This window comes from Haemorhous mexicanus, chromosome 4 (genome assembly GCF_027477595.1).
Source record: "Haemorhous mexicanus isolate bHaeMex1 chromosome 4, bHaeMex1.pri, whole genome shotgun sequence".
NCBI classification, from domain to species: Eukaryota; Metazoa; Chordata; class Aves; order Passeriformes; family Fringillidae; genus Haemorhous; species Haemorhous mexicanus.
Window position 1 is genome coordinate 6,950,704 of NC_082344.1, and position 22,622 is coordinate 6,973,325.

General features: G+C 37.7%; 2 protein-coding genes across 4 annotated transcripts in view; one reads left to right on the top strand and one right to left on the bottom strand.

The window, feature by feature from the left end:
- The window catches only part of SCLT1 (sodium channel and clathrin linker 1), a 30,185-nt gene extending 15,802 nt beyond the window's left edge, over positions 1-14,383 (bottom strand). For 2 of the 3 annotated variants that reach the window (XM_059843781.1, XM_059843782.1), the window contains exons 1-12: positions 14,155-14,383; positions 11,137-11,204; positions 10,463-10,515; positions 9,513-9,582; positions 8,639-8,694; positions 8,130-8,262; positions 7,299-7,421; positions 5,560-5,604; positions 4,202-4,272; positions 1,682-1,772; positions 1,426-1,517; positions 640-817 (exon numbers count right to left, since the gene is read on the bottom strand). In XM_059843781.1, the coding sequence (XP_059699764.1) occupies positions 640-817; positions 1,426-1,517; positions 1,682-1,772; positions 4,202-4,272; positions 5,560-5,604; positions 7,299-7,421; positions 8,130-8,262; positions 8,639-8,694; positions 9,513-9,582; positions 10,463-10,515; positions 11,137-11,204; positions 14,155-14,368 (1,194 nt within the window). In that variant the 5' untranslated portion in view covers positions 14,369-14,383. Of the gene's footprint in view, positions 1-639; positions 818-1,425; positions 1,518-1,681; positions 1,773-4,201; positions 4,273-5,559; positions 5,605-7,298; positions 7,422-8,129; positions 8,263-8,638; positions 8,695-9,512; positions 9,583-10,462; positions 10,516-11,136; positions 11,205-13,814; positions 14,034-14,154 lie in introns of those variants that run through there. The other variant, XM_059843783.1, reaches the window with a different exon arrangement.
- An 11-nt stretch (positions 14,384-14,394) lies between these two features.
- Positions 14,395-20,115, top strand: C4H4orf33 (chromosome 4 C4orf33 homolog). The gene is made up of 6 exons (XM_059843784.1): positions 14,395-14,643; positions 15,207-15,404; positions 16,736-16,796; positions 16,984-17,035; positions 17,137-17,336; positions 18,324-20,115. Exons 2-6 carry the CDS (start codon positions 15,224-15,226, stop codon positions 18,421-18,423), a joined length of 594 nt encoding a protein of 197 aa, XP_059699767.1. The 5' UTR covers positions 14,395-14,643; positions 15,207-15,223; the 3' UTR covers positions 18,424-20,115.
- The last annotated feature ends 2,507 nt before the right edge of the window (positions 20,116-22,622 follow it).

The following is a 22,622-nucleotide window of genomic DNA, read 5'->3' on the forward strand; positions in this document are numbered from 1 at the left end:
AACACAAAGTGTTAACAGATATATTAATGTGAATGGTTTTTATTCTGTTCATTAACTGAACATTATCTTTTTTCCTTATGTTCATTGAATTTTCTTCCCAGTTTGAGAAAATTCAGCATGTTTAAGCCAGAGGAGTAAATTAAGAATTGTCTGCTTTGTTTTGGCTCCTTGAGCCATGTTTTCATATCAATATTTTTGGCACAAACGATTTTCTATGATAGTTTAATCACACATTGTACACAAAAGTTTCTTTTAAGGCCCTCCACATGTCTAGGTTTCTTTGTTGATGACTCTGCACTTTCCTTGTTTCCTATATCTTGTCTTTAACAGTTATAAATTTGTAACAGAACCTTCCCCTTTTTTTTCCTGACACCAGTATTGGGTAAGAAACTCTGAACTCTTGCCAAAAACTTTGGAATATTCATGTTTAGGTACAATGTTATCACTTAGATGACCTTGATCCAGGCACTCAATATATGCTTTGAAGTATATACTGTATGACAAATCTGAGTGATGAGTGGTCACATCCCAGGCTGCTCTCTGTGCATGACTAATTTTAGCACAACAGACATGAAAGAAACTAGCTTGTGTATACTAAATATCCTGATTTCTAGGAAACGCCTTCATCCAATGACTAACCTGACTTTTTTGCAGGTTAGCTTCTTCCAAGAGCTGTATGCAATCTTGGACTTTTGCAACAGCATCATATGTCTCACTTTCTAGACTGGCAGCCTTGGCCTGAAGCTCTCTGATCTGTTCCTCCAGGGCTACTTTTTCTGTTCTCAGCCGTTCAGCATCTTGAACAGTCACACACAATCTACAAGACAGTAGAAATTGGACAATGTGATGGTCAATCAGGACACTGGTCCTTTCAAACTGAGCTATTAGTAAGTATCTATTCATAAATTGCCCAAATTGCATTGTTTTCTCCTTGTTTTTGGACAGAGTGCTTTGAGTTTGATGATCAATCAAGTCCTAGAAAGAAACAGAATTATAGGAGTTAACTCGGATATCTAATCTCAGAAGATCCTTAGAAGAATGCCAGTGATATCCTGGGATACATCACTGAAAATGTTCTATATTAAATCAGAACAGAACAGCCCCAGAAGAAATAAATTTTTCCTCTGTGGAGGAATTGAATAATTGGATGTGGGCAATGAAGTTGCAGCTATAGTTTTAGACAAAGAAAACCACTGGTAATTTCACAACAGCTCAGGAATTCTTATTGTTTAATTATGATTGTCAGTATTGGCAGGCATGAGAAAGGACAAGAGAGCCTCAGAGGGATCATCAAAAAGATTTCTGTTACTTCCTAACATGTGTGCCATAAAATATGCAAGGACAGACAAGCCCTCTACTTTTGTAGAGCCAGGGTATAAATTTTTGCATGTATTCTGTTAGTAACACACAGTGAGCTCTCTTTACCTTATTTCCAACTGTTTTATGTTAGACTGCATTTGCTGCAAGCGTTTGTCAGATGCTGTTTCTCTCTCCTGGGCAGACATCCTGTCTTCTTCCTGGAATGAATGAAAGTATTATCCAGACCTGATTTGAGCTGAACAAAATAAAGATATAGTAACATAAAACAATCTAGATAACAACTTGCAGTTCACTTAATGGCAGCATTTAGAAAATGACTGTCCACTCAGTTGCAACAGAAATGATTCCTTTCTTAGAATACCTTTCTCTCCAATTGGCTCTGAAGCTTCTCTTTCAATGCCATCATTTCTTCAAGCTTAGCATTTGCTGCCTGCCCATCTATTTTGGCTTGCCTGCATATAAAAAACCCAAACAGTTATAATAGAGGAGGAAAAAATGGCTCAATAGCTGGGAAGAGCAGAAAAATTCCACAGTACTGTTCTCACAGGGCAGAAGAGGTTTTCCCCTTCTCCCTATGTGGCACAGAGAGAGAGAGGAATACCAAATTCCAAAAGTCCTGTGGAAATTACTTCACAGATTATAAGGAAGGTGTATGCATAGATTAAAGAAGGAATGGGCAGTCAAAAACTTCAAGTAATTCAATGACTTAGGCATAATTAGTCACAGATATGTAATAGAGAAATCTTTTGCAGAATTAGATTTTACTTTTTAAAGCAACAGGACCAGGAATTAAAACAATCATTATACATTTCTAAAGAATTCAGCTGATGTGCTTTGTAATCTGTATAGTTTTTGTGAGCTGAAGGAGAAGAGGGAAAAAAAACCCCAGAAACAGTTGGTGAATCATATTAATGACTAGGGGCTCTTCATCCTCAGTAGAAAAATCTGTTGAAAAAAGCAACCCTCCCATTCCTCTGACGTGGGAACAGAAAGACACAGAGAGCCTTCACCTGGGGTGTAACCCAATTTTTCAGGCTGCATATCAGGCTAAATTTAAAAACCAATGACTGACTCTATCATAAAGGTAAAAGAGAGCAAACATGTATTAGATTAGCTCATGCAAACTGCAGCACCAATAGTCATGAAAGAGCTGGAAAATATTTCATACTTTTAACAATCAACTTCATGTAAATATTTCTTCTAGAAATACTGATTTTGAATTAAGGGCATGAAAGTCTAGAGTACTGTATCCACATCAAAATCTTAAGAAAAGTATACATAATCCAAGCAATTTTACAGCAAATACTTTATTTCAGCCCAGTTAATTGGAAAAGTTAATTTGGTTCCAATTTCTTTAAGATGCAAAAACCTACAACAAAAACATTATTCCTAAACGCACGGTCTTCAGTGTAGATCCAAAACTTTGACCTTAATCCATCTGAAACATTGCATCTTTCTCCTACAAGAAGTACTGGAAATTCAGGAAGAAATTAAATTGCCTCCTGCAAAATATTTTAGAAGTGCTGTAAAACAAAGTATAAACTCAAAAGGCAGCGTAAGAAGGGAAAAATAAGAAAAACATAAAAAGGTCAAAAATATTAGAACACCTTAAGTATTAACAATGCATTTTAACAACCAAGTTCAGATTCTGATCCAATTAAGAGGTCTGCATTTTACAGGCAACAAATTGATTCTAAAGATACAGCTTTTATTCTTTATTGCACAATATACCTGTAAACTAATCTTGGCAAGTTATCTCTGTGTAAGAGCTTTAAGAGTCTGAAATGCAGATCCATGCCCTAGCTAAGCCAAGTTTCTTAATTTATTTTTTTATCCAGGCCATACAAATCCAATTTAAACCTCAATTCTCTAACACACAAATTGCTTTTTTTTTTTTAAATCTACTTTTGCATTTCCTGACTTAGTACTCTAGTACCATAAATCATGTAAAACTATGGAAAACATTTCAAAGGATTAGAAATGTCTTCACCATATGCTATATAATCCATGTAGACTACAGCTTCATGGTATAGAAGCAACTGGTGAAAACATTCCAGACTTCTTGGAGAAACACTGCAGCACTTCTTAGGGCCAGACAGAGCTACTGCCATTAACTTTGGGAGTAAAACACTGGTTTTAGGGGTGCAAGGACTTTAGGGTGATCTAAGAGGAAGGTGAGCATAATCAGTGTCTGGAACTAGAGATGGATAATGACTGAATTTCTTATTTTACTCTCAGTTCATAAATCCACTGTTGAATGAAATAAAATCTTAATTTGACATCAACTATCACTAGTTAAAAGAGAGAAGGGACACAGTAAACTGGCACTGAATAGGCTTCAGCTGTAAACACCACAATTATGAAATTGTGTCACAGATATTATTTCTTCTTTCTCTGGATATACTTCAGGAATGTAATTAACACTTCTGTTACCTTTAACTTCCACAGAACCTATGGTTTAGAGCTCTTTATTGATAAGAGGTGAAAGTAAATTTTATTAAAAAAAGTTGGAAGCTTGTTTGAACACTCAAATTTCAGAACTGTAATGAGTAACCATGTAACTGGCTTTTGAGCAAACTGTATTCTAATGAAAGCCTATCTTCAAAATCAATTGTGATGTGATACTGACAGTTTCTTTTCTTTTAAATCAAAGGTCAAATGTTGATTATTTCAGGGAAAAGCTGGACCAAACAACACTGACTGGAAATATGTTACCATAACACTAATGATGTCTAGCAAACTTCAGAGACAGTTATTGAAACCATTTGAACTCTGAGGATGAAATTAGCTTGCAGTACAACCAAGACCCAGGACACAGCAGCAGGTCAGGAAAAGCTACAGAAAATATGTTAATTATTTTTTTAACCTGCCTGGTTTATACCTCAGTTGTTTTTGTAGCTGCTCTAGTTCCACGTCTTGTTCTGTCACAGTTTTCAGAAATTGCTGATTGGTCTGCAAAATAAAGAGATATTTGTAACATGTGCATTATAGTATTGAAAATGCTACACATGCCTTACACTGAGATAGTCAAGATGACCACAATGGCAGGCAGCATTCAAAATGCACAATATTCTCCTTTTCTCCCCACTCTCCTATTAATTGCTAATGTTCTTGCTTTTTTAACTGTTGCTAAGAATTGTTTTCAGGCACTTCCTACTTCTGAAATACCTATTCTAAGTGCAAACAGTTCATTTCAAGACCACCATAGAGCACTCAAAGTAAAAACCCCATCTTGCCCAGATCTATTATTTTGGTTTCATTAAAAACAACAAAATAACAGATGAACTCACATAATCAATGAGATCTTTCTGCAAATTTCTGCAGTTTACTTCAGTTTTTACTACCCTAAGTATTTTAACATCAGCAGTGAACCCTCTTGCCTCAATACTGAATCTCATTTCCAGAGCATGCATAAATATGTTGAACAACTCCAACCTGAGCACATCTAGGAAACACAGCTGTTTCACCACAATAAAAAACGTGACTAATGAACATGTCTCCTCACTTCCTATTTTTCAGTTTGTTAGTTTAAAAAAAAAAAGAATGGGCTTCATGCTTTATCCCATGATATCTTTATCCTTTTGGTAACAGATGGTACCAAATGTTTTTTGGATAATGCAAACAAATGGATTATCTTTATCTTAAATATTGTCTTAACTCTTTTCTCTGATGTGAGGAAAAAAGACTTCAGTGATAAAAACAAGAGTAGACTGTTGGAGTGGATTAGGAGTCTTTTTGCCAGTATTCAAAACAAACACTCAAAAAAAATCATACAGGAATCAAAAACAAGCTGCTCAGTCAAAAACCTCACCCCCTCTTTCACCTCAATTTTTCAACAAAAAACTACTTGAGAGATTCTATTTAAACTTTCAATTTTGGAAGGCCTAGGCAAAAGCTTATTAACTAAGAAGTCTCACAGTCTAAGGATGTGGATAAAGCACTGGAAGGTTATTAGAGCTCAGCAAAATGTGCATAAAGGTGACAGATACACTGAAGACAGCAGAAACAAAACAGGAATGGATAAAAACTAGAGAGAGCTAGCATATGCTAGAGGGCATAATTTAAAGAAATGTTTCCTTTGTGAAGACATGTGTGAAGTACACTAGCCACATAGTGAAGTCTGCAAATTTGAGTGGCACCAGGTATGTGTGAAGGCCTTTTTGCTTTGGTTTTGTACTCTGAGGGTCTATTAGGAAAAGAAATAAATTACTAGTTCACTGTTCAGAAGGTTTTACTCACCATGTGCAGCTGGCGAGTCAGCTGCTGAATGCTACTCAATTGATCCTAAAAAGAGAATTCAGAGTTTCTTACAATTATTACAGTCAGAAAGAGTGAATAATTAGAAAGCTTCATTGTCAACTGAAAACATTTAATAAAAACCTATACATGTAGCAGGAAATTCAGTGTCTTCATAGGTTTCAGGTGGATTGTTTTTAGCTGTTGACCTCGTACCCCATAAAATTAGATTTACTACTGAACAATTTATCTAATCTTCCCTGGGTCACAAACTGCCTCCTTCCAAACCTCACATGCACTTTCTATAAAAACATGAAAGGACACATGAACAGAGTTTTTAAAGAGTCACACAGACTGTGGTGCTACTAAAAGCATTTTAGTTAAGCAAAATAACAGACATGCATCCATTGACTAAAAAATGCCTGTTATGGACATTTTAATTTGTTCTTTGCCATACAGGATTATCCCTAAAAAACACAACTCAGTTAAGTTCTTGAGTCTCTGAATGTGAACTCCATCATTCTAGGAGAATTAGCATAACTCAGAAAAAGCATCTGCAGCATGCCAGGTGTCTTCAGAGAAGAGAGAGGACTGAAGTGTCTTCTAATTATGCTATCTAACAGTCTCAAGGCCAAGGATATGCTAGGAACTATTTCTGCCCCTCCCTTACCTTCTACATCCAGTCCTTATGATGTCCCCTCTCCTCCTTGCCTTCTGTCAATTCCAATTCTACTTGATCTTACTTATTTCTATTTACCTCTGACAGCTGTTTGCTGCTCCTTCATTGAAAGCTAAACTTAAAAAAAAAAAAATTTAACTGAAGAGCTGTTTTCTCTGGGAGACAAGTAGCATTCAAGAATAAAAGGCTGTTTAGCCTCGTTCTTGTCAAGGTGGCATTAAAATGCACCAAAAATTTAGTTACTAATAAGAAGTGGAATCTGGAAGCCCTACAACAGCTACCAATGACTCTCTATACTCTCCTTTGTGAGTATGTTATTAGTAACTGACAATACAACACAAAAAATAATCTAATATTAGAAAGAGGAGCAGAAAGCTGGAGCCACACAAAGATCAGAGTCCTCTTAACTATTCCTTGAAATCATTATGAAATTTGACAGAGTGCAACAGCTGCACAGACACTTATCCTGTTTCTCAGAAAAGATCACATTGCCAAGGTGAACTTAATACTACAAAAACCCAAAAATCAGTAAAAAAATGTATCTGAGATGAGCTCTAGCTGTGCCCACAAGTCAAGTGTGTTTGAAAATAGAGAAGAAATATTAAAAGAATTTGTATGTTCTCTCCTAGAAATACACGTAGCAAAGTACATAAAAGTTTCTATAACACACTGAGCATCTTTATATAGCTCATCAGAGAAGAACAGCTTTTCTAAGAATTTCCTGAAAGGTCTTCCCCAGACTCAGCAGAAGAGAAAGAGGCTGCTAAACACAAGCTAGCATTAGACAAAGACTAGTGTACATGACTTTTCACCTGTTTACTTCTTCACTGAATAACAGCAAGAAATGGTGACTACTTTTCCAGCTATTCAAAGAAGAACAGATAAAGAAAGACTTTTCCCTCAGAACTCAGAAATCTTAAGCAACTTTTCCAGATGTTTAACTGTCCTGAAGATTTCCGACAGCGCAATTCAAACACAGGATTATTTATATGCACATGGCTATTTTGTGTACATATATATGTATATGAAAAAGAAAAAAAGAACAAAAATAAGTGAGAATTACACTCTGCTTTTTCCTCTCAGCTATGAGAACGTGTGTTCTGGTCAGGCGCTCCTGGTACTGCTGCTGAAGCCGGTCGTGCTCCTGTGACAGCGTCTGCCAGCGCTCAACTGCCTGGTCTCTCTCCTAATTTACAGAACAATATTCTATTACAGCACATTTATCTTCATCTATCATGGTCTAAAAAGATAGGTCTTCACTTCTATTTTGAAGAAATGCCATTAGCTATACTTTTCTCTGCACATATTTTAAAGTTTAAATTCAAGTGCAGAAAAACACATGCTTGGAAGTTCAAATTCCAATTCCAGTTTTTTGCCCTTTTTTTTTGAAGAGCTCAAACTTTCACAGGTCTTTAAGGCAGGCCTACAGCATAGACACTATTCAAATATCAAAATTCAATTGGTATATTGTAATAAACTGCACAAAATTCACTTGTATTTTTTCAGTTAGATACTATTTTCTACATCCCACACTTCCCTCCTCACATCACACTACAATAGTTTTGATTAACATGACAAGTTGCTACAAAAAGCTTGAATTGAACAAAATATTTCATGGAGTTGCTGATCATGAATTTGACATACAGATCAAGTCAACTAGGTAAAATTACCGATTAATATTAAAAATTATTAAAATTTTTAAAATTTAATATTAAAAATTATTTTATGAATCTAGGAAAGAAGTTTCTTTAATCTTTAAGTTCAAGAGGGGCTCAAAACAGCCTCAAGGAACTCTGACCAAATGATTTCTGATTCAAGAAATAAAACAGCCTCCCCTAATCTGCCAAGGCACAACAAGAGAAATAAAACAATCTAAATGTTTCATCTCACACACTTGCTTTGCCAGCTGTAGTTCCTCTTGAAGGGCTCTCACTGTGCCTTCACCTGCAGGAATATCAGTTTCCAGATGCACAAAAGGAAGAGCCTCCAGTTGCTTCTCAAGAGGCTCTTTCAACTCTGCATGCAGCCTGAAATTCAAAGAACTAAGTTCAGCAAGGTATTACTTTAAAAGGGATTTTTTAAACAACTGAAATGTACTGCGCCTTTCACCTGAACATACTACTTCCTTCCAAGTCAAATTTAAATTTAAATCTATTCAGTTATGTTCTATAAACAAAATGAACAGTTTGAAATAGTTTCACATCTAGTTCTTTTAGTGACATGGTAAAATCTCCTCTATCTGGTGCTGTAATCTGTATTAAGCACTTCAAGACTCTAATGTTAGGCTCCTGAATTTACTAAGTAGAAGATTTCGAAGATATCAAGGTTCTAGGAAAAAAAAGCTTTTTAATGTTTAGAAATCATGAGAAACAGTAGTAGCAACATGGCAGTACAATTATTTACCTTTCATTTTCCTTGGTTACTTCTTCCAACTTTTTCTTCATCCCACCCATTTGTGCCTGACACAAAGACATTCAAGAGTTAGCACTCATTTAAGTGACACAAACTCTGGTAACACTGCCATCCTGTATTTCTGACTGACACTGTAAAAGATGGACATTTCAGTCCAGCACAATACAGTAAATGAAAGTCAATTGCTTTTCTAAGGCAAGTCACAGGATGCCACTTGAATTTAATGGCTGCCAAGTTCTGTTACACCTCAGCATTTGGAGGTTATTACAGACATTAAACTTAACCTTTTAAAATTCTTATGGCTTTTACAGATTGATTTTTAATTAACTCAAGTTTTTAGGGGTAGAATGGATAACTCATCTTTTAAGCTGCAAGCATTTGAAGAAAGTTTAGCAATTAACTGAGAAGAAACTCCAGTTACATGAACCAAACTGGATGTTTTGTTTGCTAGTGCAAGGAAGCCATAGTGCTTCTGCTGCGTCCAAAAATTGATCAAGCTGCAAGACTATTTGCAAAATCCTTATGATGGACAGATCAAACCAATTAAGGGCATTAAACCAAAAGCAGTGTGTAATTTCTGCATGAAGATCACAAGCAAAAATTGCTTTCTGTGTACCAAAAGTTTTAATATCACTTATGTTTTCAGTGATGTGAAAGGAAGATGGATCCCTTCCACCTCAACCCCCAGGATTACACTGTTGCAATCTGGACAATCTCCCAACCTTTTCACAAAAGCTCTCCATTCATCCCCTTGAGGCAGCCTGCAGTCCAGCAGCTTTGTGAAGCATGACAAAAACTAGTGCCCTACCTATTCATAGCACTAAAAGGAGAAATTTCCAGTCTGAAATGTAGGGAATGCCCATACCTGATAAAGCTGTAGCTGCTCTCTCATTTCCTCCACCTGTTTTCCATACTCTGTAATTAGAGCTGACAAGCTAAGAAATTGAAAAACACTATCAGAATGAGTCTCATAAATGCTGAAATGCTCAGATAATTAACTAGTTTTAAAGAATTCTTAATCTAGAGGCCAGAACAGAGCAGTCACTTTTCTTGAGTCCCAAGCTCAACATTCCCCAGAATCAAATGAACAAATTTAATCACTACTTTTAAATAATGATCGTTAACAGCAAGGGTGTTACATAACAGAAATAGAACATATTATGGGAAATAATAAATGACCATTAATACAATATTAATATATTTCATTGATTCACACAGAATACCAAATATTAAAAGACTAGACTTCATTGCTGCTTTCACATCCAATAGCAAAAATGGCCTAAAAGACAATGCAGAACACTGTAGTTCTACTTATATACATTCTCCGTCCTAATATTTTCATAACTAAAAGCAGTTCTCTGAAAATTCTATATTAAAAGTTAACAAGAAAATCTAGGTTATTTTTGTAAGAGAAAATTACAGTGATGATGAAATTATTTACTGATAGACAACTGTTAGTTGAAGAGTGTCAAAAACCCATTTTTAAAAACATCCCCCAATCTCAACAGACAGCAGTTACCTGTGTTACCTAGATCAGTGCAATCTTACCAGAACTTCTATTTATTCTCTCAGAACTTAGACCAGAAATTCCTTTATTCATATTTTATCCTTTATTTTACAGCTTGTGGTAGCAAAGTCAGTAATTTAACTTACTGAATAAACACAATACCACCTAAAACCAACTTTTACAGTAAGACCTCTACAGACAGATGTATACAAGACCCAGTTCACCTGGATATTTACACTCCTCTGAGCACATGACAATTTCCTTCAAATACACTGCAGTATTCCCAATTATCACTTGGAATCAGTTACCTTTGGTCCATCATCCTGAATCCTGATGTGCCATCACCACCAAGGGCATGTTCCTGTATTGGAATAATAATTTACTCATTAGTAATTGCAGATAAATGTATGTGGTTTTAAACTTTTATATGAGACCCAAATCTGTCTGTACAGTAATTTGTACACAACATGCCACAGAATCACTTTCAGATTTATGTTCAAAAAACTTTGAGTGCTGCCCCAATATTAAAAATTAATTTTTTTTTCCCCTGGACATGCTTTGATTTCAAGCATAATTACATCTGAGGGAAAATCAACTCAATCTTATAAGAACAACCATGGGTTTGTGTAAGTGCTTGGTTCATTTCCATGCATCTCAGCAACAGGAAAGCAATGAAGCCTGAGCTTCTGCACAAGCTTTCAGACAGGCTTATGGCACCCAGCACAAAAAGCTAGCCCAACATGAGACCAGTCTCTTAGAAAAGTGAAAAAGTGCACTGAATTACAAATCAAGTGCTTTTTCAGGGATAAAACTTTTGGAAATGCACCAAAAATACCATAGTTCACTGTTAGGGGAGTTTTTTGAAGGACCCAAAACAGGGCCAGGCAACACTTAAGTGAGTTGTGCTCCATGATTTGAAAGTTGTTTATGACAAAACATAATCAAAAAAAGTTTTACTACTTCCATGCCTGAGTTCACATACCTGCTCAGCAGTAATTCTCAGAACCTCACTGGTTTCAGAGTGTCCAAGTGCCATTTTTAGCCTCTGATCTGAAAAACACCACATTTGAGAATCATGGTTATAACACAGGTCTCAATCTAAATAAATGGAACTGGCAGTCAGAAATATGTTTAACAATATAATGCTTCAAGGGCAAAAAAAAAAGCTTCTAAAATTCTTCTATTTAGCACAACTGTTTAAAAAACAACCCCAGGACTTGAAAAAATCTATAGGAACTGTAATAATAATAATAAAAATAATAATAATAAATTCAATTCCTGTTATATTCTGTTTTCTTTAAGAATTATTTTGGCTCTGTTTTGTAAGAATCTGAGTAACGCTTTTGTAACTGCAATGGGTAACAAAGAAAAAGGAAGCTGGGAATGCAATGGCTCTATTTTGATTTAAACAACTTCTTGCCTATTTTTGTTGATACACATCCCATGGTTCTTTTACTAGTTCTAAACTTCTAAAGGAAAACACAGGAAAAAGACAGTGGGCACAGAAGGAGGTAACAGCAAAGGAATGTTAGGAAAGAGGAAGGGCAGAGTTGCTGCTCTTACAAGCCACAGGATGCACACCTGAGATGCCACAGGTGCAAAAAGGGACAGATTTTAAACATCACTTATAGAAGCTCACTTTCAACAGTAAAGCAGTAAATACATCCTGAAAAAAGTTCAGCATATACCACAAAAGTATGGAATGGAATAGAGGATTATTATTTGTAGGTCTGGTTACTAATATTTCAAAAACAATTCAGGTAAAACTCAACCTTCTTTACAGCTACATATTTAACAGGACAAACACTCTACAACATTAAGTATAATACTGCTCAGAGAATCTCATTTCAGATGCATTGCACACATTCAGTGTTTTACAACTCTGATTTCACATTTGTGAAGCAAGGGAAACATTAATTCATGCATCAGGTTCAGAGTAAGCCTAAAACAACTTCGGGCTCAGCTGGCATAGAAGTCAATTTCAAATCTTGAACTGTGAAAACATATAATTTTTTCTTTAAAGGATTAAGTTCTTTGATAGGAAAGGGAAATTTTTTTTTTACCAAAAGAATAATAAAGTACTGGAATGCTCTTCCCAGGGAGGTGGTGGAATCACCATCTCTGGATATGTTTAAAAAAAGACTGGACATGGCACTTGGTGCTGTAGTATAGTTGAGGTGGTAGGGCACAGGTTGGACTCGATGATCTTAGAAATCTCTTCCAACCTCATTATTCTGTGATTTCACAGTGAATTTAGTCCAAGTTCTACTTAGATTCTAAAGACTTACAAAATAAACAGCCAAAAGAAATATATACAAAAAGGCAACATTCCAAGATTTGAAAAAACATAATTTTTCACATCACAGAATAATAAACACTCTTGCAAAGCCCAAGAGAGATAATGATTTTTGAACCAGAATGCATGTGTTATCTCACACAGAAGCTTTTCTGCTATCCTTGGAATCAAAAGTTGGTTTTTCACCTTTGCCACCACACGGAACTTGATACCCAGAGAAATTCTGAGGTCTGAGTGATGGAGCTGCAAACGCTGCATGCACTGTGACCTGCTCCTGCTGCTGCTGCTGTGCTGCCAAATTTTCCTGCAGCACTAATTAGGGACAGCGACATTCCTTGGGACAAAGCACCTACCCCATCTCCAGCTCCCAGGAATACAAACTCAGCAGAAGCAAATTTGTCTGGCCAGTTATTTTGCTGGTGAGTAACTCAGATGTACTCTGATTAAGTCATGTTAAGTTATATTAAATCCATCAAGTTACACAGAATTAAAAATACCGATTTTAGTGCACAAAGCAAATTTCAGGAATAACTGGCAAGAGAGCTTTCTAAAGCGTAGGAAACCCTGTGTGTGAAAAATGCCAACCACTTGTTTTTAAAATTTTTACAGTTAATAGTAATAAAATAGTTATGAAAATAGTAATATAATTAGTGTAATAAAAGTTTGAACAATTGTCATTAGGACAACACGAGACAATAAAAACAAAGAGTTACAGACCTCTGGGTATATTTTTCTGGGCAAAATAAGCCCGAAAAAGGACACACGTTAACAGAGGGTTAACCCTAAAAAGCAATAGCCTGTTGCATGTTCATACACCATACAGGATGCATAAATTCCATTCAAACACAGGATTCTGTCTGGGCAGTGTCAGCTTCTTCCTCTTAATCCTGATGGTGTCTTCAGGGCTGATCGAGGCAGGAAGAAGTTAGTTTCTTCTGATAATGGAGCAATAAATTCTTTTTCTCTGAAAGATTTAGGTGTCCTGCGGCTGCTATCTGGTGCGAGTACCTCATTCCTTTCTTAAAAAAATATCTCACATATATAGTTTCCATTTTAACCTATTGTTACAACCTAAACCACTACTCAAAAAAATTAACACAGCATAACTTTCTAACACGACACATATAATATTCATTTTAATATCTGCGAAAAGCCAATCATAAAATACGCATTTTTCACACTGCGGTTTCGTAACTAAAGACCCATTCATACAAAACCTCATGTGCTTTTGGCCATCACCCTCATTAGCAGCTATTAATCGCTGATGTTTCGCTAACTAAAAGCACTTCCCTCACTGGGAAAAACCCACGGAACACAAACCTTCGCACTGCTCCCGAATATAAACCCTCAGTGCCCACACTCACCCGGCCGTGCCTCGCTCCCAGCCTCCCCCGAGCGAACTCCGCGAAGCCCCGGGGGGAAAGCCGCTTGTCCGGCTGGAGGGGAGGAAGGAAAGCCAGAACCGTGCCGGAGGAGGGGAGGACAGCCAGAACCGGACTGGAGGAGAAAAGGACAGCCAAAGCCGTGCCGGAGGAGGGGAGGACAGCCAAAGCCGTGCCGGAGGAGGGGAGGACAGCCGGAGCCGCGCCGGAGGAGGGGAGGCGGCCGGAGCCGCGCCGGAGGAGGGGAGGACAGCCGGAGCCGCGCCGGAGGAGGGGAGGCGGCCGGAGCTCGCCGGGCCGGGGCGGGACGCGCTCCCCTCACCCGCCGGTGCCCCGGGGCGGGGGCAGCAGGGAGAGCCGCCCCTCCGCTCCGCTCCTCCCCGCTGCCAGCACTGCCGCTCGGTGAGGAGGTACCCCGGTATCAGCGGAGCCACAGCCGCCGCAGGGCCCCGCGGAGGAGCCTCACAACCGCCGAGGGCCGGGGCAGGGCCGGGCCCGGCCGCCAGCGCCGCCCCCGTCACGTGGGGAGCGGCCATGGCGGGGCCCTGGGGCCGGGTGGGAGGAACGCCTCGTTAGACTCTGCCTGGGGGGCCGTGGGTTAGGGATGGGTGCTTAAAGTTCCCTTCGGCGCTGCAAGTTCCCTTCGGGAAAAACAAGCAGGCTGTGGCCGGAGCAGCAGAGCGGGGAAGCGGGAGCGGCGCGGAGCGCTCCGGCCGTCGGAGGCTGTGGGCGGGCGGGAGCGGCCACTTCACCCGGGGAAGCGGCGGCAGGAGGAGAGGACACCCCCCGAGAATGCACCTGGGAGAGACAGGTTGGACTTTAGGAGTAATTTCTTTACAGAAAGGGTGATTCGACTTTGGAACGAGCTGCCCACCGCCCCTGGAGGTGTTTAAGGGAAGGCTGATTGGCAGTGACTGCAAATGGAAGCTTTAGCTACTTGCTTCCTTTCCTTATGTCTCAAACATTAAATTTTTCCCCTCAGTCTTTCTGATGTTACCAAATCCTCTAAATTCCTGTAGTGGGGACCGTTTTGTTTATCTGTCTTCTTCATAAATATTTCTGGTGGTTTTGGAAGGTGTTTATTTAGATGTATGTGTGAAAAGCTTTAAGCTTAATAAGACTTCAGAGTCATTTGTAACCCTGCGGCTATAAAAACTATGAAAAACAGCATTTATGTAACTGTTGATTGTCACAGTTAGGTAACATTGTTAGGTTTTTGTTACAAAAGCTAGTTTGTTTCAGATCTGATGTCTATAAACATGATTTGGTAATTGACTTTGTACTGTTTGTTTGTTTTTTCCTCCTGGGCAACCAAAGAGCAATTCCTGCGGAGCTGGAATGTGAGATCTTTGACAGAACTTTTTCTTTTTTCAGCCGTGTAGTGCCTGAAGATGGAATTTCGCATTGAACACACGTGGGATGGTTTGCCTGTGAGCCACGAGCCGGTCACAATTGGGCTGAGGCCGGATAGTGCAGGGCTGCTGATGGAAGTTCGTGCTCCTTTCTTCAATGACCCCCCAGCACCTCCCGGGGAGCCAGGGAAACCTTTTGGTGGACTCTGGGACTATGAGGGTAAGTGAAACCCTTCTGCAAATATATCTGATTTCTGTAGGCACTGATGTTCCTCTGTATTTGATATGCCTGGTCTTTTCTTAAAGAGACTTCCTAATCTGTGATGGTTGTTTTTTACAAGAAAACTCCCAAAACTGGAGTTCAGTGGTCTGGGTTGATTTCAATATTTCTCATGTTGACTTCCTGATCCTGTCAATAGTATATGCACTCAAACTTAGTTTTTGGGTTACTGATGTAACTTGTGAACTATCAGAGGCTTGATGTAGTTGGGTATCAAAATAACTTTGTGGTTTATATATCTTTAAATGCCCTTGTGGAAGGAGAAGTGAAATCCTAAAGACTGATTCCACTTTTGCTTTAAGAAGTTAAGTATTTTAATCATTTTTCCAAAGATCCTTTGAGGAATAGGAAGGTGTGAAACACACAAATTTCACCTTGTGAAATGCAGTTCAAATTGTACCTAAATGAAATGGGGAAAACTCTCATAGCAGTGCTGGGTATTTTCTCCTTTCCTGTCCATACTGTCACTTTTACCCATTGCTTTGAGTAATGCAAGAATTGAATATTTCTAGCAGTTCCTTACTTCCTGATTATTGACATATAATGATTCAAGCTCTACTGAAATCCTCTGATGTTATTATAATAAATATGCTTAGTAAAGCATATTTATGCTTAGTAAAGCATACTTTATGCTGAGTAAAAATAAATAAAGATATCAGTCATATCATAATTCTAACTGAAGTTTTCTAATAATGCCATTGCTGTGAGAAGCACTGTTGTAATTTTACATGAGAAACACCACTTTCTTTTCCTGAAATGTGATTCAAATGTCATATGAAGCTTTCAAGTACACCTGGAAGTAATCCCCTGTCCAAAATATCCATTTACAAGGAAAAACCATTGAAGAGCTAAATGCTTTCTTATAATTTCTGAGATTTAACATTTTTAGTTGTGGGGTGCGTGCCCTGCTCTGAATGTATGATCCTCTTTCCCTCATTTTCCTGCTGCATCAAGGTGAGTGTTTTCAAAACTGGAATTGGTAAAGCTAATAAAGTCAGTACAGTACTTTATAAAGCTCATTGTGATCACAGCAACTAAAAATAAGAGCTCTGAAGCTGGAATTGTGGCACAGCATTTTGAATATTTGGGTTGTAGTCACTGTGTCAGTAGCAAGTCAGGCTCTGGCGTGGCCCAGGTCAAAACCCGTGAAAATTGAGTTGCATTAATGGGATGTGAAGATGTCAGGATAATTCAGAGTAGTTAATATAAAATACTGACAGCTTGGGATTGTTTTTTTTTTAATTTTTTTTGCTTGGTTTGGTTTTTTTCAGTTGTAGAAGCATTCTTTCTGAGTGACAGAACTGAGCAGTATTTGGAAGTTGAGCTTTGCCCGTAAGTACAGCACTGATAAAATCCCAAAAGTTAATTTACACTTGCAGTTCTAATGCCTGTGTGGCACATGTGTGAGGGGGTCTAGACACAGAAATTGTGTCAGTATGGGGAGTGTACATATCTGTGGTGGTATAATGCACTAATAACTCGACATAATTTTAGGAAAACTGCTCTGATTCTTTGACAGCCATGGGCAGTACTTACTGCTGCTGCTTTCTGGCAGAAGAAAAGCATGGAAAGTAAGTGCTCAAGTACATGCATAATGTTTTTTATTTACCTATTTTCTCATCTAAAGATAGCCAATACCTCTTATTTATTTTTTTTTCCTTACATTTAACAGGAAGAACTTCCTCTGGAGTTTGAGGTGACCAGAAGGAAAACCAAATGGGAGGGTAAAACTCTTCTTCCTTGGAGTTATTTTCCACCATGCACTGACAAGTTCAATGCATTTGCAATTCATGGCTCAGGAGAAGAGAGAAAATATGAAGCACTTTTTCCTGTGCCTCCACACCAGCTGCAGGAGGGACAGGAACCAGATTTGTAAGCATAAAATGAGCTCTTCTGTAAAAGGGTTGCACTATTGTTGGAATACTTGAAAAAGCTGATCTGGTTTTTGGATTGAGTGCCGCCCTAGTATTTTTGTTGTAGTACTTAGCTCTGGGTCCACTGGGGCTATATTTTGTATAAAGCAGTGTGGCACTGTAATTAGTGCTTGGTTTCCATGTTAGGGACATAGAAGATTACACATTCAGTACCATGGGTATCTGCTTTCATCACCTTCCTCATCTAAATCATGGGTAGGATGTTCTACTTTTCCTTCTTGACTTCAGCTCCTCCTGAAGTGCCATTTAGTGATAACTTGACCAGATACATTTCCAGTAAGTCTCTTTTGCTCCTCCCCTACTGTTTTGAAAGCTTTCACCTCTACAGATGGTTCCATGCTGTGGAAAAAATGGAAAAGGCAGACTAAACACAAAAAATAGAATTAAAGGATACCCCATATCAATAGAAAAAACAGAGAACTTGGATTTTTAAATTGTGCTTTGGGCCTGTTTATTTTCTTTGCCTGTGAGGCTGAGATGATCTGGCAAAACCTGTTACTCCTGGACATTTTGTATAAATGAACCAGCTCTAGAGGACACACTATAGCTCTTATGAAACCTGTCACACAACATGAGTAAATTTTAGATAAATTACTTTATTTAAGAAAAATTAAGCTTTGCAACTGTATATTAAAAAAAATCTGAGCTATTGCTAATAAAGCACATCAGTATTCTGTGACAAATGGAATTTTTATTTTATTTTTATTTATTGTATTGCACTGGAGAATGGCTGTACTATCTTTTAAGAAGGATTCTCTGTATAGTACCCCTTTCAAAAAAAACCTCTTGTCTTTTTCAGATGTTAGTAGCAGATGAAATTGTGTGAAGAGACTGTTTCTTTCTGATTTCATTACTCTCAGTTTGTCTTTGCTCTTACAGATTATTACAGAAGTTAGGACTTTGTTTATTTCTCTTCTGTTTGCAGTCATCGTTTGGAGTTTTTCAAAGACTTGAACCTGAAAGAACTAACAGGAGAAGACTGGAAGCAGCCTGAATCAGATATATGGAAATCTCTCACTAAATGAATGGATTGAGGCATAAATTTTTATGATGTTGAAGCTGGCTGGAGCTGTGTGGAAACAACTTCCTCATTGTAGGTACCAGATTAGCAAGGCTTTCCTTGGCACCAAAATCATGGATCAGTCTGAAAATCAACGGCAAAGCATGTGGATCTGTTGATTCTAATTGTATGAATAGCTTGGAGTTTTTAATCTGTGCAAGAGATGCATCTGAGTGCAGGAAGAAAAATGTGCTGAAATTGCAGCTGTGCTTTTGTGAGAGCTCTGAAGTCTGTCCAGGCCAACACCTGGATTGAATTTTTTTGGTTTACTGTAGTTGCTGCATTTCTGCTGTATCTTCACTGCTGCTTGTTTGTTTGTTGACTGCTGAAGGAGATCCTTATGTGCCTAGATTTTTTGCTTACAATCAGGAGGAAGAATGTAGCTATCATGGATTTTGGAGGCTCAGTACTTGCCCTGCCAGAGGTGTAACACTGCCCTTTCTTGTATGTTCCTGTGCCTGAAGTTTTCCCTTGCTTAATGCCAAAGGGAGAACTTATTCAGTCCCACAGACCTCTCTGTGGAGTCCCTAATGGTGTTCAGGAGCAGAGGAAAGATTTACAAAAGGTTTTCTGTATTTCAGGTGAAGTTTCTGGGACAAATCATGCTCAGTAAAATCTTTTGGTATTGTTGTGTGTGTGCCAATGTGGGGGTTTTTTTCTAAGACTTGTCATATCACTTCAAGAATTCATCTCAGATGTCTGAGGATTTTTTTTTTTTTTGCATGCTTCTGAGGGCAGGAGATACTCTAGGTGTATATTTTCTGTGTATGGGCATGAGTCATTTTAACAATGGTGAATATTCCTAGGTGGCAACATCTAATCTATAAACCCTCACAAGATTTACAAATCATATATTACTTTTTTTTGTCTAGCATAGTAATTGCTGCTTGATTGTGGCTGCTGATTTAATCTTATATAAATTAGCTTTAAAAATGTGAAGCTTGCCCTCTACTTAGATCCTTGCCAGTATGCAGTAATAAAGACATTTTGATGGTCCTTTTTTCTTTGCTGTCTTACAGCAAGAGTGAAGCTGTAAGTTCTGCCTGAGAAGCAAGGAAGGTGGGAATATCTCACCTTTGTGAAGAACATCTCAGTGTGGTTAATATCTGAGATAGCATGTTAGTTCACAGTTTTTGTTTAGCTTTAGATTCCTTCTTTGTACTTTCAGTTTCATAGAACTGTGCCTTCAAATTTGAAGATATTAGGTTTTTTTTTTCCCCCTGTGGCAGACTATGGCACGTCAGTGCACTCAGCCTTCCAGTTGCTTTTGCTCTGTTTCAATTAGACAGTATGGGTTTCTTGCTGTAAAGTGCCATCTGTTGAAAATTGTAAGTATTGTACCTTCAGTTGTTTGGCTTCTTTTCTACCTTCTATCCATGTACAGTTTTCTAAAATACTGAATAATTGTCTGAATTATTGAATAATTCAATAGATAGTGATTAAAGTATCATCTAGACATTGATGCCTCAAAGCTGCTTTAAAAATTTTAGTCAAAACCAAAATGCCATTTTGCAAAACTTTTAGACTTTGTTTTAAAAATTTTGTCAAAAAACTGTGTGCAGAGATTCAGAATGGGTGTACTGCTTTTCTCACAGACATTTTCATCTGAGGAATGATACTTTGTATGTAAAGGACAGTAAATAAAATTTTTTATTTATCTCTTGTTTATTCTTACTTCAAACTGACTGCTTCGGATTTGACTTTGGATGTAAATGATGAAATAACAGATTATTTTCCCCATATAAGTAGTTTAAAGTAAAACCATTGTCTTTGCAGTAGGAAAGGCTAGGTGCTCCAGGAAATGGAAATTCTTTGCACTCCCAAAGACCTTGTTCTTTTTGCTTCTTGCCACTAGGTGGGAGAAGAAGGTTGTCTAAACTGTGTCTTGGTGCTGCCAGCCCAGTTATCCTTACAGATCCATTCCTTCTTACTGTATCCTTGATTTTAAAAAAAGAATCTTTCAGTCAAGCTGATGGTGGCTTATTTTGGTTTATTTGAGACATCTTTGTTGCAAGAAACACTTGTCATGCTGTGCAGTTACAGTTCTGATGTTTGTTTTCCTGCAGGGCTATTTTCAAAAATAATTTTTGAGACCAAACCAACAGAAGATAAATTCCATGAGGTGTCAGTAATCTGTAGTATAAAAGTAGTTTTGTGGTGTTCAAATGATTTAAGTGTTATTCTGGATTAAATTTTTTTGCAAATGTCTTGGATGGTCTCTGGCAAACTTTCCAAAAAGGCTGTTTTGAATTTTGAAGGAATTTATTTCTTTTAATACTGCCTGATTTGTGAGAGGTGGTGCATGCCTTCAAGGGTGAGGCTTCAGTGGTTCAAACAACCTGCAGTGAAACAATGCAAAAACTGTGGTTTAAGAGGGATAGAAAATTCTTTCTCTTCAATACAAAAATGAAAAAAAAAATTATGTAAAGAAAACTTGAGTGGTAATGTTTGTTACTGGTAGAAGTGATTTGTGCCTTTAATACAAAGCTGGAGCAACTGAAGCTGTCAGGTAACATCTAATATTTCTTGTAATGATCCTGCACATTTTGGAGGCAAAAACTCTTCACAGGAGTAAAATTTTACTCATGTCTTTGTATACTTTTAAATATTTTTTTTTCTGATATCCTAGGTCAGCTAGGAAGCTCTTATTTCATTCAGGACTATATATTTTGACTGCTATGGCTGATACAGCTACTGCATTATCTGTTCTAGTTATTACATACATGAGTTGGTTCATATTTGTACTGCCCAGCAGCATGATAATAAGTTACTGCTGAATGTGATGTTAGGTACTACGTTGCTTGCAGTTCCTTTTTTCAAGGCTGTTTTGTGCCTCTGAAAGGCACAGCACAGAATGTTTTGTGTTTTAAATTCTGACCGTGTAGAAATCCTTTGGAAATGTGAATGGCACAATGAATAATTTGCTGCACATAAAGTTTAAAAGAATTCTTCCCTGGTACCAGAGCATTCTCTAAAGTAGAATTCGTTGCATTTAATTATGGTACATTTAGAATAATGGTGCTGAAATTTGATGGTTAACCTGCATTTATTTAGTTGGTGATTCCCTGCTTTTTTCTTTTGTTGAGTGCTTTAGTTTGCTGCAGTGTCTCTGAGCAGTGCTTCAGCAAAAGTACAGGGAAGTGTGTTAAACCTGATTTATTTGCACAGGTTGTATAAACAGCTGTGTATAAACATATAAACAGCCTCAGTGAGATCAATACAACACTTATCATAAACTGTATTGCAGTTAGGCCTTTATCCATCTACTTGTCTGTCTGCTGAAATTAGTATTGTCAGGAGAATTCTGTTCTATCCAAGCTTGTTTTCATTAGTCTGTTTCTAAACTAGTAAAAGCCTTGGCTGCAGGGGGTCTGTGGGAGGCTTTCCAGTGATGGATCAGGAGGCACTGTTTGTGTCTGCACTGGCTATGAACATACCAAAATATTTTCCTGTTTCATTTTCAGAAATTATGCTGTAGACTCTCACAAAGTATGTGTGTAAATACTCTCTGCCAGATCTGTAGTGTATTTGCAAATACAAATGTATTTTTAAATGTGATAGACCAGAACTGACTAAATAGTGTTAAAATAGCTGAAGTAAACATTACTGAAGTAAAATTAAATTACCATGTCCTCACTGCTGTTTTAAAACCAGCCCAGCCAGACTAGTCCAGTGGCTTTCTTGGAGTATGGAACAGATTCTTGTGGGGGGGAAAAAAAATTAGTTTTCAGATGTTACCTTTTTATAATACAGAAATTCCCTCTGTAGAGTATATTTGTTGCCAATTTAATCTTGCCTTTCATTTCATGAGTTATTTCTCTTGAACTCAGTCTCTGCAGGCAATGAAATTTATTATCTTGGTGCCACTAGTGGCTGTCATAAAGGTATTCATCTCTAATTCTAGGCAATGTAATTGGTTCACTTCTAACTGCTGAGTTTGCTTCCTTCAGCAAATGAAACTGTTTGGAAACTGGTACTTTCTCACTGTTTTATAGCTTACACAAGCCATGGCATTTATATTTAATAGTGTCTGGCACTTTAAAGAACTGGGTCTTGTTTTAAAATTGCATATTAGTTTCCTAAATGTTAACAGGGTGGGCTGTAACCTCTTATGCCAAGTATCTGCTTTAAACCTTTTTCATTTCAGCAAAATATTTAGTGGTT

What these genes read in the sequence shown, in the direction of transcription:
- C4H4orf33 (XM_059843784.1), top strand. Translation starts at nt 15,224, where the DNA reads ATGGAATTTCGCATTGAACACACGTGGGATGGTTTGCCTGTGAGCCAC. An exon ending in TGGACTCTGGGACTATGAGG is followed by an intron (nt 15,405 to 16,735) that starts GTAAGTGAAACC and finishes GGTTTTTTTCAG; the next exon opens with TTGTAGAAGCATTCTTTCTG. An exon ending in GCAGAAGAAAAGCATGGAAA is followed by an intron (nt 17,036 to 17,136) that starts GTAAGTGCTCAA and finishes TACATTTAACAG; the next exon opens with GAAGAACTTCCTCTGGAGTT.